The sequence below is a fragment of the Fundulus heteroclitus genome, chromosome 21 (genome assembly GCF_011125445.2).
Source record: "Fundulus heteroclitus isolate FHET01 chromosome 21, MU-UCD_Fhet_4.1, whole genome shotgun sequence".
Classification (NCBI taxonomy): domain Eukaryota; kingdom Metazoa; phylum Chordata; class Actinopteri; order Cyprinodontiformes; family Fundulidae; genus Fundulus; species Fundulus heteroclitus.
Genome location: NC_046381.1, coordinates 12196982 through 12214277, shown reverse-complemented (window position 1 = coordinate 12214277; position 17296 = coordinate 12196982). Strand labels below are relative to the sequence as shown.

At 42.0% G+C, this 17296-nt stretch overlaps 1 protein-coding gene across 1 annotated transcript in view; it reads right to left on the bottom strand.

Moving 5' to 3' along the window:
• The window catches only part of dipk2ab (divergent protein kinase domain 2Ab), a 119436-nt gene that overhangs the window by 93478 nt on the left and 8662 nt on the right, over positions 1–17296 (bottom strand). Inside the window, exon 2 of the mRNA XM_036125626.1 lies at positions 10022–10914. Within this exon, the coding sequence (XP_035981519.1) occupies positions 10022–10675 (654 nt within the window). The 5' untranslated portion in view covers positions 10676–10914. The remainder of the gene's footprint in view (positions 1–10021; positions 10915–17296) is intronic.

Sequence of the window (17296 nt, the reverse complement as noted above, 5' to 3'; positions counted from 1 at the left end):
GAGCTGATGTGCTAAAAAGCATATTCTAGCTCTAACATTAGGGCCTAATCTCCCCAGAGGACAAAGTAAAGTAAAAAGCTGCTTGTTACTGATCCATATTGGCCATCTTAAGGGGCCCAGGGAGAGTTGTGCATGTCTTTCACTGCAGAACTCGGTCTTCTCAAGCTGGGCATCTGGTAGGTTGCGGTGTACTCTGTAACAGTAGGAAGCTGGGGCAGGGGTGCTGAGGGATGAATCTAAAAAAGGAGCTGGAGGGTGGGATTAGGGGTGGGGGGTTGCCACAGGCATTTACCTAACCAAACACAGCTGTCAGGCGTGTGTGTGTGTGTGTGTCTATGTGTGTGTTTCGATATGGCAGGAAAGAGCGAAGGGATTAAAGTAACACAAGCAGTCTGGCTCGAACGAATGGAAGAAAACACCACAAGACTGTGGCTAGGACAAGACACAGTTGCAAAAAAACGCTTCGTTCATCTTCTCCCCTTTCCATCCCTAGCCCCCGTCCAGCGAGGGGCAGCCAAAAAGAAAGGGAGTCGAGCCCAGATAACTCTGCGTCTTATCCTAACAGGATTCAGTCTGTACACAAAGGCCTATAAGAATAATGAAAGTGGGTTTGGGAGCACTTCAAGCAGGGTTAAGCAGCATGCACAACCTCCTCTTTTATGTGCCGGGAGTGCCATAATCCCCAAGACCTAAAAACAAAAAGGTACTAATCACAGGCAAGCAACTTAAAGACTATTTACTGGTGGACCTCAGCCACTGAGCCAGTCTTAGAGGCAGAACACTGTACTACTGCTCTCTAAAGCGGAAACCTCATGCAACGTGTTTGCTTAAATGAAACGGCATGAATAAAATAAAAGAAAGAAAATAAGACAACTGCTTTTAATTCTCTGTCAAGAATCAAAATGGGGTTTGTCTTGCAAATGGAATAATTTCACTTTAACATTTTCCGCAAACATTACATTGCAACCAAAATTTCAATATATGTGATCCTAAGTTATTGTGACGGAACAACACCAAAGTTTAATTCATGAATGGCCTTTAATTAAACCACTCAATCATGGCTCTGGTTCTATGCTTATGGCCGTTATCCTGTTGGATGCGGAACATGTGCCCCAGTCTCAACAGTTTTGTGCTCTATAAAAAGGTTTTCTTCTAGGATTGACAAATCCTCCATCCGCCCTCCCATCAACTCTGGCCAGCTTCCGTATCAACGTTGAAGAAAAGCTTTCCCATGGCATCATACTGCCACCACATTTCACAGTGGGGATGTTGGGTGTGCTCATTAGTTAACGTTTCAATGCATTAAACCGTCCACTGTTGCTACAATAATGTTCAGGGGGAGGGATTGCTGCAAAGTCAATGACTTAGAAACCCTTTCCAAGAAACTGCCTTAATAAACTAAACTGGACTGCATTGTTTTATTACTAGGAATTAATTGGATTGTATGTAATTGGCTTTGAATACCTCCGTGCTATTGGATGGCTGATATGTCTCCACAAATTGTGTGTCCACAAAGCAGGACTTGTATTAAATTTATTTCACCATTGGCTGAATTTTTCCTTCCAGTCCATGAAAAAAAAAAAAAAAACATTTGTGGAGTGTAAACGGTGATAGTGCTGTCCTCAAACTCAAACACCGAAGTTGTGGATCTCTGAAGCTCCTACAGATATAAAGTGGGTCATTTAGCTGCTTCGGTGATTAATGCTCTTCTTTCCCTGCCTGCCAGTTTGGGTGGATGGCCAAGCCTAGTCTGGTTTGCATTTGTTCCAGACCATTTTAAGATGATTTGCTGAACCACACGTTCAAAGCTTAAAATGTTCCCACACTCTGCTTCAAGCTTTATTACAGCTTCCTACCTAAACTTGCCTTCCTCGGCCTTCATGATGATTTCCGTGCCCCAGTGTTCTCTAACAAACCAATGAGGCCTTCACAGTTAAGTTGTATTTCTACAGACATTACTTCACCCACCGATGGACTCTACCAGATAGGAGACTGCTGAGTATGAGGGATTGCAGCAAAGCCATGGACAATGCAGACGACTCTCCCTGTGGCTCTACGGTTCTTCAGGAGTGAATGCTGCTTGTTGGGACTTTGATGCAATCAACTGGTTCCCTTATATAGGAATTTTTTTACCAATCTGTAGAATATGATTGAACTTGACTTTGTAAAGTGCCTTGAGATGACATGTTTCATGAATTGAATTAAATTGAGGGGAGTTTGTTGTGCTAGATTTTATTTAAAAGTGTGAGAGTAGAGGAGGGGGGAGGGAGAGTCCATGCCACACCTTTCAGATATTTATAAAAAAGGTTAAAAGTATTTATTATTTTCCTCCCATTTCACAACTATGCATCAGTTTGTTTAGGTCTATAAACATAAAATCCCAATAAAACACATGACATGATAATGTGGAAAAAGGGGTGTGAATACTTTTGAAAGGTACTGCTCATGCCCAAGCTTCCAATAAGGGGCGTAGCGTAAAGTATTGTAGAAGAGCAGATTGGAAAATGCTTCTAGAGCCTCCTTTTGACAAATTTTTGCATCCAACTAAAAATTGCTTTTCTGAGGCAGAGGAAGGGGAAAAAATAAAATCCTAAATAATATTTGTTTTGGCCTCAGCTCTTGCATCATGTTTTTAGACCAAACCACTGCATGGCATTTCCTATTTAGTTACCTGGCCACAGTTTGAAACAGAAATACCTTCAGCCCCTCGGGTTCTTAAAACTTTGTTTGGGCTTCTGTCAAGTTACTTGGTGAGCCGCGGAGGAGACGTTCTTGAACAATACTAAGAGGGAACAGTAAATAACCCATCTATCCGATCTCTATTCCAGTTTCAAGCAGAGCAAAAACCACACGAGGAGTTCAGGCCATCCCATAAGCACTTATTCCGGTCAGGTGATGCAAGAAAGTTAGGGAGAGGAAGAGGAGAGAGGAAGAAGTAGATGAGAGATGGTAATAAAATTATGGAGAGGGGTGGCTGGACTGCACAGATTTGAGTTTTAGAGGAGATGAGCGAACCACTGACTGAGTTAACCCCACAGGCCTGTCACATCCTATTCTCGGCTTCGCTGAGCACGACACGGCTGAGGACCGAAAAAGGGTGCAAGTGCAGTCACATGCTTCTGGCAAACTCGGCGAGCTTAATGATTCGGAAGGCAGGCCCGGGCTAAATCAAACTAATTTAAGGCTGGGCCAGATGCACTTCATCAAACACAACCATCACCTGATGAATCAGTGAGTCATCTTGCTTGGAGGAGAGAATCCAAGGATGGCAAATAAGATTCGAGCCATGGAAATGAGTGGAATAAATTACTCCTCATGCAAACCGAGTATTCTTGAACAAGGATCAAAATTAAGCTGGATCATATAATTCCTCCGATAGGCAAAGAGACAAGACCTTGACAAAAGTTGATTAATCACAGTTACAGGAAGCTTTCAAAAGCCAATTTAAAAGGAATTGCTAAGAGGAAAAAACAAACAAGCAAAAAAAAAAAAAAGAAGAAGTTAGAGGAGATGCCTCTTGTTGCAGAAAGACTTTTTTTTGTTTCCCTATTATCATTTTGTCTTCCAAAAATATTTATTTCCTAAATCGTCTTCCACGTGACAGCGAAGCAGGGGTGGTGTGTGTGTGTGCGTGCGTACGTGTACACAGAGAACACACAGAAAAGCCATTGTTGGCCAGACCCGAAAACAACATAGCAGATTGTCTCTCCACTGACAAAGGAGGTCTGGTTTCTCATAGTGATTCGGAGCCGATTTACTGCCTGTGGCTTCAAAAGAGTGGAAACAGAAGCCCCCTCTTAGAGTGAGCGGAGCTCGCTGGGCAGGCAGCAGAAACGTTATTCGCATTATTCAACTGTAAAAAAAACAAGAGCAAACAGCTGAAGCCATAAATATTTCAAAACTGTCCCATTTACCTTACCAGCGGTGTTTTAGCACAATACAAAACAAAACTAAAACAACTGTTGCTAAAAGTGGGCAATGTGATATTAGCCTTGAACATGTTGGGCAGGAGAGTTGGTCGAAATGATGGATATTTCTAAATATATTCTGTAACAAAAAGCTGAGGCCTTCTCATCTTTCCAAGGTGGCACACAGTGTTGCTGCATTGGTCCTCTCCTCACCATCAATGCCTCAGATGAACGTTCCCGGCTGAAAATCAAAAAAACTGGAACTGGGCGTCTAAAACCAATGAAAATGGGCAAGCACGTCTGGAGAGGAGAGGAGGCAAACCTCTTGGATGGCTGTGGATACGAGGGAAGAATGGCTATCTTGCATTCGCATAGTTATGTTCCTCACCAACACGTGCCGATTTGTCATTAGGCAAGGCATTTGACCCCAGGTTGCCTACATATATAGCATCAACAGGCACACGTTTGTGATTGTGTCTGGGTGAATATGGCTTGTAGTATAGAAGCGCTTTTCAAATCGCTACATAGTGGCGACTAGAAAACCAAGTTGCATTACAAGTGGGTGAAGCATCTGAAAGACAAACGCTCTGACATTTAATGAATTTAGCATTAAAGTCATTAAAGCTCCTGTATCTACGAAATATTAAAGATCCCAGACAGCTAAAATAATATTTTCTGTTTCAATTTTAGAAACTTGTTGCTAGACCAAATACGCAAACCCCCACCCCCTTAAAAAAAAAAAAAAAAAACATCAGCGGAGGAATTCTCCTCTTTGTCCCCAAAAGATTAAAGCATGAAGCTACAAAAAAAACACCTACAAAATGGTGAAGTGGCAACATGACCACAACCATATTATTAATTAACCAATATCTTAAAACTTAATCTGAACTTTGCTGTTCAATAGAAGTACAGTATTACTCGGACTATAAGGCGCACGTAAAATCCTTAAATTTTCTCAAACACCGATGGTGAACCTTATTATCAGGTACGCCTTATATATTACTGTTGTACTTACTGACCGGTTTTATGTGGTACAAAGTGCTAATAAAATCTGTTAAAAGTACGATTTTGGTTAGCAACGAAGCCGCTACCACCAATTGATATTTGGTGCATTACGGTACACTGTGTCACTACCTGAATGGAGCCCTGATATGACTGCCTGACTGTAATGTCAAAAATAGAAGTGCATTCATGTAAAGGCCCCTCACATAATTGGGAGTAATTCACTCGGCGGAGGTCCGCGCGTAGATGAAGTGGACTCAAGGCGGACTCTGCGTGGACTCCGCTCATAAAGGTACGTGCAGAGCTTAATTTTTACGACACACCACACCTCCACACCACACAGAGAGACAGCTGGTCAGAATGCTCTCTATGGTGCTTCTGTAGAAGGTCGTGAAGATGGCCGGGGGCAGGTGGCCTCTCCTAATCCTCCGCAGGAAGTGCAGGCGCTTCTGTGCCCTCTTCACCAGTGACGTGGTGTTCACAGACCAGGTGATGTTGTCCGTGATGTGCACCCCCAGGAATTTGGTGCTGCTGACCACCTCCACAGCTGAGCTGTTGATGAGCAGTGGAGCGTGGCAAGGCCGGTATTGTTCTGTATACTGTTTTTGCACACTGTTTTTATTCTCCTGTAGTGTTACATTCTGATCACTGCAGCACTTTATATTGTAATGCTGCCAATTCCACCTGCAATCCCTTACACGGTCGTATGCTGTATGCAACGAAATTTCGTTCTGTATGCACTCTGTACATACAAAATGACAATAAAGTTGTCTAAGTCTAAGTCTGATAGAAACAGGGCAGTGTAGTCCAACTACTCTGTCCTACCGACAGAGACGGATAGCTCTTCCTTTCAGGAGAGAGCTGTGTACGCGAAGGGCGCAGTGATATTACATACTTGAGAAGAATATTTAATGCACCTTATAATCCGGTGTGCCTTATGTGTGGACATAGACACGTTAATTAACAGAGCGCCTTATAATCCGGAGTGCCTTATGGTCCAAAAGACAGTAAAGGAATTAGCAACTATGGCTATTAATGAAAGAAATTAATAATTTGTTTTTCCATCCAGACTGAAACTGACAGGTCAAGAAAGAGCTAGTAAGAACCAATAGCACGCTAGCCTCCTGAATCAATTGATCAAAGACAAAAATTATGCAGGATTAGCAGAGAAAGCCAAATTGCACAGATGTGTTGCTAAATACATTTAAAATGACCAGATCTTTATTTACATCATTAGTAAACCTGTGTTTTAATTACTTCTTAAACCGGATTTAAGGTACACACTTAAATTGATCAACCAATACTTCAAGCAAGAGTTCTCTTGTCTACCGTCTTGCTATACAAGAAATGTAACAAACAAAACAGGATCTGCAAAAACACAACAACTATATTTTAGGATTTCTCAATAAATGGATAAGGGCTGGACAATATAAGCTTATTGATAAAATATCGTCATCACAATAATAGTGTGCGCAATATTAAAATCACAAAGGACACAAAAAAAAAAAACAGCCATATATCGCACCTGGTGTCAGTCCAATTTTACCAATATTATGGCAAGATTTGCTAAAATCGTACAGCAACAGATTATAAAATCCTAAATTCTCACCTGTAGCACTTAACAAAATTACAAAAGCATTTACTGTACCTGTCCTCCCACGTTATTTGCAACATACTTAAAAGGCCTCGTGATTGGTAGGTAAACAAGACGGTTTTAATAGATAGTGGGATATACGGTAAAACTCAGTCCACACACCATTACCTTTTGGTAAGAAACAATCACAAGAGAGCAGCCTAACCTCTGGGAAGAAAAATAAAAAAAACAGGAGGCCAAGGTGTTGTGGTGCAGCACGTCTCTTGTTCAATCTCTATAGACACTATTAATTCTTTATGGTCCACTGCTGCCTAACCTTGTATACAGGGTCTCTAAGTCTCTCGGCAAATTTTCTCATCTTTTGAGCTCAGTGAAGCTGACGAACAGAGGAAATCTGAGAGGTTTCTGTGCATCCCGTCCAACCACACAACCCTATATGTGCGCTACCCCCACAGGTCACAAGTTTTGCACGCGATATACAATTCATGAGACCCTGTAAACATGCGAGGGCTACAGATAGCAGGAGAGAAAAGGAGACCTGTGGACATTGTGTGTGCATGACGTGTTGGTGTGAGATGTCTGAAGCTCTTTGCAAGACGGGATGATTCACCGAGCCTCTGAGCTGATGCGTAATGGCATTAAAAAAAAAAAACACTGATGGCATTATCCGTGGAGGGAACACACGCAGAACAGAGAGGCAGGCAGGGACACGGACTGAAAGGAAAAAAAAATATGGAGAAAGGAAGGTAAGGGGACAGCGAGCAGCTCCGCAAGGCTAATCAGATTGTATGGATTTGACCAAACCGAGACAGGAAAAAAAAAAAAAAGCTCTCCTTTTGTCCTCCAACATGCCCGGAGGTGTGTGCTCTTATGTGTAAGGGGAGGATGGGTCAGCACACGGTATTCAATGTCTACATGGGCCAAGACCATTGTTGCTGTGTCCTCTCACGAGACAGGGTCAATGCCAGATTGAAATTAAAATTGATTGGCTGCCCGTAACTCGGCGAGGGGAAAAGGATGTGGGGCGCATTTATGGGGTGTGTGGCCTGGCAGGGTGTGACATGTACACATGTGCTTTTACTTCCAACATCCTCTCAAATGCACGTTACACAAGCACATTTATTGATAAAAAAGTTTATAAATAAACATTATTGAAAATAGCAGTGAAATAGTCTGTCTGCAGCTTTATAAAAAAAAACAATGATTGCAGTAATTGCGAGTTATATTTTGTTAGTTAATTTACTTTTCTAAATAAACCAAATTATCCATAATGCAACACTGATCTCCAGAGGGGACTCTATTCAGAAAAAAAAAAAGCCTCTTGGAAGATTAATGAAGGATCAAGAATACTGGATTTGATCCCACTTAGTAGCTCTCAAGAGATCCCCCACTCCAGTCAGCCACAACTGACAGGAATCCAGGCGACGTGGACGTATATTAAAATTAAAACCAACTTGGACCGTTTACAAATGCATCCTTGAATAATTCAGAACCGCCCTATATTTGGTGTTAAATATGCAGTATTGCCGCCAGCCAAAATCCCTCTTTTTTTTTCTTTTTTTCACAGGCCACAGCCCTCAACTCGTCTCTATTCTGAGCAGAGGAACACTCGGGCTCCACAGAGCGGAGCGCAGTCGTGATGTAGTCTGGAGTTTGGGAGAGAGGGTGCAGTTGCTCGTCTCAGATCTATAGACGAGGAAGGGAAGCGATGATCCCCGCCCTGTAATTTACTGTGTGTGTGGGGGGGGGGCGGGGGCTTTTTTGCGGCCAACACCCTGGCTCCCATGCTCTGATCCCGCCGCACGTAATCCAGGACCCGCGGCTGATTCGCCGCCACGAAAAAACACCTGCTGCCACAGATCAGGTGACAAACGTCCATTTATGCTAATTTATTATCCGACACTCAAACATCATTCTGAGAGCAAATTAAAAAACAGTGTACTTACCAGAGATCTCTCCAGTTTAAAAATAAAAAAAAGACACATTCTTTTATTGGAAGCATGCCATCTGGTCTGCCTATAACACTGGTTACGCATTCAAATCGTGTACTGTTGTGTTCTTATAAATATTCAACACTTATCTCTTCCAGGACATTTAATTTAGTATGTAAAAAAAGCTGATATAAACTGCTGTCATTGTTTTTAAAAAAACTTATAAAAGTGTCAATTAAGCATGGGCTAGTGACCAGAATGACGTTTTAAAAACCTTTAAAACGCTGTCTCTATGCGTTACAAGTCGTTTTAATGGGATTTCGGTTTAAATAAATGCCATCTCATATAATTCTAGTTTAAGTGGGAATAATTTGAGCTGCTTTGAAATAAAACTGATTAGATAATGTTTGAATCCATGTCTGAGACAGCAATACTTTATTATCAAGGATTGGGTACTGTAAGGATCCTGTGTCCATTAGAAGTTACATAATTTATTTTCTTGAAGAAATAATAGAAATTGGTGGAAATGTCAAACTTCTGAATGAATGAAACAGGAAGTGCTTTTATTGTGAAGAACAGGAAGTGTCTAAGGAATGACAGTAATGATTTGTTCATCTACAACTCCACCATATGGTGAGCTATGTGGTTTAGAGTCGTCTTCTTCGTGCTGAGTCAGGATTTGCACAACATGAGAATTTTAGTCTAAACCTGCTTTTTGATACCTCAAAATGATTAGTTTCTCGTCAAACATACTTTTTTTCTGATAATAAGGTTCACAAGTGATCAGACGTATACGTTTTAAGAGAAACTGATCTTATTCAGCCTTTTCTCAGGTTTCTAAAAGCCTATGTTTAAACTAAAATTCTTGGGTCTTCAAAGGTTAACAGGAAACAATGTTCTGCATCTAAACTTTAAAAATATTTAAGTGTCAATGTCAACAGGTTAGGACCAATCAGATAACTACGGATGTGACGCAAACAACTCCAAGCGACGCGCTCTGTTTTTTGAATTTGTAATTCGCGAAAACACGTCATGCCATCGAGCAATCTCTCCAGTGAACTATTTGTGAGGAAGCAAGGAACAAAAACTATATATAGCTTGACTGTAATGGTTACAGAACAGCGCTGCTGCGTTATGGGTAAATCTGCCGCTAAGAGTGGCGCATCGTAAAGTCCCGCCTCCTGTGCTGTGATTGGTCTGTTCTGTTTTAGACCGGAGAGGATGGATCCTTACTAGACTTTACTTGTAAGTCAGTCTGGCTGGCCAGGCTAGGAGGCAGAGCGAAGTTTCATTATAATGACACTAATATGAACTGTTATGAGCCATTACTTGTCCTGAGTTTGCCTACGTCATTGGCTAACTAATAAAGCTTTTCACAGCATATTTATACCCCCATCTACAGCTTGGGGGTATATGAAGACTTATTGTACTTGTTTGCCTTTACCCCTCATTATATGAGAGAATAATTATTACCCAAATCCCAAACCTGGAGTCTGAGTCAAACATTTGTTTTTCAGACAAATGACAACTAGAGTCATGGTTGTTAGTAAAGACACCGAATTAAAAAGGAAGGTGAGACACAATACCTGCAATACAAGCGGTTCTGGGTTGAACGCCAAAGTCATCAGTAGCTGCATTCTCTCAGTGTCCTTCAAGTTCTTTAGCAGGAAGCTGCCCGAGTCCTTAGTTTCAGCATATCTTCGGACCACGCGGTCCAGCAGCCTCTGTGAGGGGCAGTGCACCAGGTCCGACCAGCCCTCCACCACGCCCGGCGTCAGCAAGCGGACGTCCCCGTTGATCCGGGCAAACTCGGTCTTGTACATGGCCTGGATGAGGTCACAGCGCGGCCTGCCCGTGGCCCTCTTGCAGATCTTCTGGTCTATCTCAGCCAGCTCCTGGTTGGAGCCGAGCCGCTTGAGCACCACGCGCCGCGTGCCCTCCCTGGGCTCGCCGTACTGCGCGAAATAAACGTTCTTGACGTTGAACACGTCTAGGAACCTCAGGCGACCCCAGGTCTCGAAGGAAACCTGGCCGTTCATGAACTTGCGGCACCAGCTGGTGCCGAAGCAGGCGGGACACTTGTTGAGGTTGATGAATCGTCTGTCGGTCAGCTCGTTCTTCTGGAAGGACGCGAACAGGTTGTGGGTGTTCATCAGCAGGATGACGGACAACCCCAGCAGTAGCAGCAGCTTCAGACAGCGGTACAGTCGGCCCAGTTTGAGAGGCAGGAACCGCAGCATGTTGGGAACGGGCGGGGGGGACGGCGGGGTGCGGCGGGGGACGGGGAACTGGAAGGGGGATTCGAGTTAAACGTCAGGGAATAAACCCTAATGATTATCTGTCATGGTGCAAAGTGGAAACTTCTAAAGCTGCAGGCGGGGGCATGGCTGGCACAGCGGACCACTGCCGGGCTCTGGCACCAGCGAGTGCGTCATCTTCTCTCTTCCTGGAGTCAGGGAGCCCGCTCGAGCCAGCCGTTCTGAAATTAAACAGAGAGGGAAAAAAAAGATAACTCATAACCTTGGGTAAAATAAAAGGGAACTGCACTGCGTACGTCCACAATTGTCCCTTTGGTCAGAGATAACAACTTGAAAAATGGTTATTTCATCTTACCCTAACTCAATCCCTACAGAGCGAAACATCAAATAAAATTAAATAAAATAAAAAAAAGCACTCTCTCTCGCATATGAAATTGCCTAACAAATCTGAACTGCTTGGGTCATTTAGGAAGATTTCATTACTTTTTTTTTTTTTTTTTTTTGGGAGAAAATGAGTCGGCCCGCAGCCAACGCAATAAAAACCCGCCTGTGCTGCTGGAGCTCGCTCCTCCTTAAACCCCCCCTTCCTGTATATTTCACTGTGAGACAAATAAAAAGCTCGGGAAAGAGGGAAAATAAAGTGTCAGCGATCAAATTAAGGGGAAATATACAACTCTCTTACAGAATATATAAAAAAAACAGCACGCGCTCCGAGGACGCTCCCTCAGAGGAGCTCACACGAGAGAAATCCATCACTTGTCCTCCCAAGAACGGCTAAATAACTCGCAGCCTGCTTGCCTCGACAGTTACGCTGCGCTGGGGAATCTGGGGAGGAATCTTGCTCTGCATTGTGAAGACAGTCACGCTGTGCAAAAGTTAACCTTTGATCAGAGCTGCCCCGCTTCCTTTTAATCACACTTTGATGTGGTTTCCTGGAAGAAGAAGAAAAACGAAAAAAAAAAAAAAAAAGTCGGCTGGTGTCGCTAGAAAAAACGTTTGTGATGGTGGGTGGATGCGGATATCCCCGACTAAGCGTACTGAAAGAGCTCACAGTGAGAGCGGCGCGTGAAAGAGAGGAGGGAATAAAAAGGGTCCTCTTAGAACACCCCTGATGAAGACGTTCCAGATTCCCCAATCAGCTTTTTAGCAAAGAGTCTTGTAACGCGCTTTGAGAAAGACAACGGCTCAGGCCAGGCAAATTAGCGCGCTCTCAATTAGAGCTCATTAGGACACGCCTATTAGGACGGCTGACTTGAGAGGGCACGGCTAACGAGGGGCCTCGCCGGTGTCGTTAGCGAGGGGGAGTCAGCGGGCTCCTCGGATTTTCCTCCTCTGAGGAGGAGGCTGAGATTTGTAAAAAAATAAATAAATAAATAAATAGAAAAGGCGAGGTCTGAACGCAGCCAGGGAGCGGCGGTTCTGAGAGACGTGCGCCTGCAGGGTGTCAGATAAGAGCAAAGAGCGCTTACTGTCGCGTCTCGTTTCTGTCTGAGGAACACCTTGATCAGATCGGGCTAACATGACTAATGGAAGAAAAAAACTGAAAACATCCAGAATGTGGAGGCTGGAGACAGTTATGGTGCACATTTTTTAAAAAAAGGCTAAGATCAGCAGACGTTAAGCAGTCTCAGTTTACTTCTCCCTAGCAGAAACAGGACGGTTCCTTTACATCTTCCAAAGAAGAGAAAAGGTTTAAAACCATAAAATGTCTTAAAATATATCGCGGCGCGGCCTTCATCTAAAATTTTATGAAGCACAACGACTAATTGTACACATAATGAACATTTACAGGAAACATTTCTGAGCCTTTGTCTACCGGGGATCTGGCAGAGGAAAACAAAAATAAATGTATATATATATATATATATTCTTACATGCTCTAGCATAAAGACCAAAAACCCGAGGCTCATATTTAAGGCAACGTCAACAAGAACAGAACCGGTGTGATAAATGACCCAACAAAGTTAGCAACCCAACAAACACAAACACTGCTCAGAAAATACATACATAGTTTTTTTTTTATTCAGACTTTTTGTACTGACAGGGACATGAAACTTTATTCGTACTTCTTGAAACTTTTACACGTTTTGTAACATTGCAACCACCATGTTCAATTCATTTTACAGGGATTTTATGTAATATACTAACACAAACTGCTTCATAGTTGTTCACTGGAGGGAAATGAATGGGTGGTTTTAGAAGATTTTAACAAATAAAAACCTTTTTAAGTGCGGCGTGCATTTCTACTCCCCCCCTTTACTCTACTACCCCAAAATTAAAATCTAGGTGGAGGTTATTAAACAGTATTCCAAGCTTGATTACTCCTATCTATTCTTAAAAGATGGTGGTGGCAGCATTATGCTGGGGGGGTGGGGGGGTGGGGGGGGGGTGGGGTTCCTCAGCAGGAGCACGGAAGCTATTTGGAGGTGATGAAAAGTTAGCTAAATAAAGGCTCATAATGGAGGACACCCCATACGAGCTGGTAAAAAGCTTGAGAACGGGACGAGGTTTCAGCTTCTAAACACAGCCAGCGCTCCAAGGGAAGGGCTGAGATCAGCGGTTCGAGCCATGACCCACATCAAGGAGATTTCTTTTCCACCCTCTCAAATTTATTGGATGAAAAGGCTGCGGCGTTTTAAGAGGACATGGTGGAACAGATCATGGCAGTATGGCAGTACATAAACAGAAACTGTTGGGTGAAGAACCAAAACTATGTTTAAACTAGATAAACTGCATTTTGACTGTAACCAAAACATTTAATATACTTAAATTTTTATATAGAGGGACTCAAAAAAAAAAGTCATTTTGTGCACAAAAAAGATGTCCAACTACTGGGACTTAAGTATCAAAAAGACTCAAAATGTATTCCTTCAGCTTAAAACCCCACAAATATATAACGATGTATTATTAAAACAGTGTGGTCTCTTGTTAAAGCCTTAAAACTTGAGAAAGACAAACCATAGCACCCATTTTAACAAACTGTTTTCTGGGAAAATTATGAATAAAATAAAAATGTTTGTAAACGTTTATTCATATAGGACGTTTTCACTGACAGGCGTGTCAAACTGCTTCAGAAGAAGGGCGAAGCCAACAAAATGCTCAACGTTCAGAAAAAACAAAACAATACAGTCGTAAACGGCTCCCGTAAAAGCTCGAATCTAACCAGAAGCTTCTAGGAATAAAAATGCCTTTAGCTGCTTTTTCAAAGAATCGACAGCGCCCAAACTCCATGGAAACATAGGCAATGCATTTGGCAGTCTGGACGCAGCAGCTTGGAAAGATCGGTCTCCTCGACTTCTGAGCACTAAAAGGTTTTAAATTGATGACCCCGAACTACGGGGAAAGAGGAATGCATTTTGAATCAAATCAGAAACATACGAAGGAGCCTGTCCACGTAAAGCTCTGAAGGTTAAGAGTAAAATTTTAAAATGCTACCTAGAGCCGATTGGGAGTCAGTGTAGCGACTGGAAAACACGAGTTATGGTTCCTCTGTTTGAGCGAGTCAGCAGTGGACAACATTAAGACAAAAACCGTGTAACTAGTTGTTGTTTTTTCAATAAAAAAAAATATAAAAATAAAACCTCATGTTTGATTTTCCTTCCAGATTACAATTATGCACTACTTTGTATCGGCCAATCACCAAAGTTCCTTTTAAAGATCACGTTTAAGTTGAACTTTGAGGTCATTAGACACAATATAGAAACGTTGGAAATTTTAAGGGATGCGAATACATTTGCAAAGGAATAAATATTTTATTGGATGTCTAGCAACCCCCTCCCAAAAAAAAAAGCAAGAAAAGAAAATCCAACATCAGTCGGAATCACAAGGACGTGCTTGCATTCTGCTGCAGGGGAGGTGGAGAGGAGAACTGAATATCCTGCTGCTCTAAAAGCCAGATTCAAGGAGCGTTTAGTGGTTGACACGGGCGGTAGCAGCAGACGCAGCACCAAAATCTTGGGAGCGGATATGACATTTAAGTAGGGTGAAGTGAAGGCTTCAATGCCAGCCCCCCAAAAAACACAGCAAAACAAGAAAAAAATAAATAAATCATGAAGTTGTTTCATCTCCCTCTTCATTTTAGAGAAAGACAGCAGAATCAAGAGCTGAACTAATGAGGTGCAGAAGGTGACAAGTGATGCAGGCGATAATTTGGCATATTACTTAGAGGTCTTATGTAACAGGAGCAAGACCGAACCATACATCTGAATTAGGCAGCACAAACGTTACGAGTTCTCACGTAGTTTTCTCACATACAGGGCTTTGAAAAATCATCTGTCCCCTTACAGATTTAGTCCGCTTTTGCTTTATTTTTTAAATGTTTTTGATCAAAACACTTTATTTATTTTTTTTTTTTTTTAAAACATTGGACAAAGAGAACCTGACTAGATCCAGTAAAAAAAAAGTATAAGAATATTTTCTTTTCCATTTGTAAAGAAGGCTATCTAAACAAACCTAGCCCTATGTGAAGTGATTGTACCTTTGGTTTAATCATGATAACTACGACTAACTATAATCTTGGTTCAATATAACTCGCTACACCCTGACCAGATTAACATGTGATATGAGGAATCAATAAATCATTTAATATAGTTCCTGTCTAATAGAAGTAGGCCTGAGATCTCAAAAACAGGGAAACCATGCCCTGATCTGAAGAACTTCAATATGAGAAGCGGTGACTTAGGTTGCATTCACACCAGCCCTGTTTAGTCTGCTTTAATTGGACTCTGGTTCATTTGCTCAGAAAGTTTGGTTTGGTTTGTTTGGGGAGATGTGAATGCGCAATCGAACTCTGATGCGGACCAAAAAAAGCGAACTCGGGTCCGCCTCATCGTCCATTCATGCTGAGCCCCCTGTTGAATTGTACTTGTCTGGCACACTTGCCAGAGACACCATCGGAATAACACGGCTAAAATATTTTGTTTACGTTTTCACGGAAATCGAAGTGGTGCTGTGTTGCTGACCGACCTCTTTCCTTCAGTGTTTCTTGGTGCAGCATCACCACAGGCCACGGGATGAACATGTTGGTCAAAATGTTTGGTTGGTTTGCAACGTGAAAGCAAACTGCAACGGCTGTAAATTTGCAATTTGCCCCTCGATTGAACCCAGTCTATCTGACTATCGGGTGTGAAAACGATTGTAAAGAGTTAGAAAGTTGCTACCAAGCCCTTGGGACCCCAGCAAACCATAGTGAGAGCCAATATCCACGAATGGAGTGTTCAACATTGTAAGGAAACGCCCGCTTACCCAAATTACTCTGAACAGATTTTTTTTTCACTGACATAACGGCTGCGTAGAGGGTCCCTTTACACCCGGCATATTTCACTGTAACAGGCAGTTACATTAAAACTTGTTAAAATGACGTTGAAATTAGACCGGTGCTACGTGCCAAGTGTGGCACGGACGTTTGACAGCAACATAGTTAAGAGAGCTGCTCGTATAAATGTGTATTTTATACAACTTTATAGACAAAGTTTCTAGGCGCCCCACTGCTTTCCCGTCATATTTCCCGCCACGGTTGCTTAGAACGACAACCCGTCTGCCCAACTGCCCATTCATTTCAACCAGACATACCGTAACTGCTACGATCCGTTTTTCTATCGGATCGGACGCCAATTCCGATTTGTTGTGTTTCGGCCTTACAGGCTCATCAAGAAGGACCTAAAAGCACCCAGAGCATCTGAAACACTGCAAGCTTTACTACCTTGGTGAAGTTCTTAACGTTCTTAATAAAAAAAAAAAAATAAAAAAAAAAAAAAAAAAAGGGAAAACAAAGGTAGAGCACGTGCCCCATAGCCTGAAGCCAGTTTGTTCTCAGCACAGCCACCAAGCATTCATTTCGTAAGCAAAGGACCTTCGCTGCCTCTCTTCTCCCATTCTCTCCCTGCCTTTTTCCTGATAACTGCGAGTGACGGCGACTAGTGCCACAGACTTAGAAAAAAGCTGGCCAAAAACAGCATCCATGGTAGATTTCAAGACCAACACTAACATCGCCAAGAAAGAACACAGAGGCCTATGCAGGATTTCCCCAAAAAAAGATCACGACAAACCTGAAAACATTGAGGTAAATATTCTGTGAAGCGTCGAGGCAGAAGTGGAACTTTTTCAAAGGTGTGTGTCCTGTTACATCAACTGAATAACTAACAAGGGCTGAGGGTCCTCTATTATTATTATTATTATTATTATTATTATTATTATTATTATTATTATTATTATTATTATTATTATTATTATTATTATTAGTAGTAGTAGTAGTAGTAGTAGTAGTAGTATATTTTTAGTCATTCATCAGCTGATTTATTCATTCACCACAGTTTGACCTTTCATCATATTTCAATATTTGGATTATTAACTCCAGTCATTGCTCACTTCCTTAAACTTTTAATGCTTAGTTGCTGCATTATAACATGTAAACTCTGTTATAATAATCATCTGTAAATTATGCTATTGTACATATCTGTAAAACTCTATTCACAGTAATATCCACCTGCTATTGCACTTCTGGTTAGACCTAAACTGCATTTTGTTGCTTTGTACCTGTACCTGTGTAATGACAATAAAGTTGAATGTAATCTAATCTATTTGGTATTTATATGTGCTTTGTTA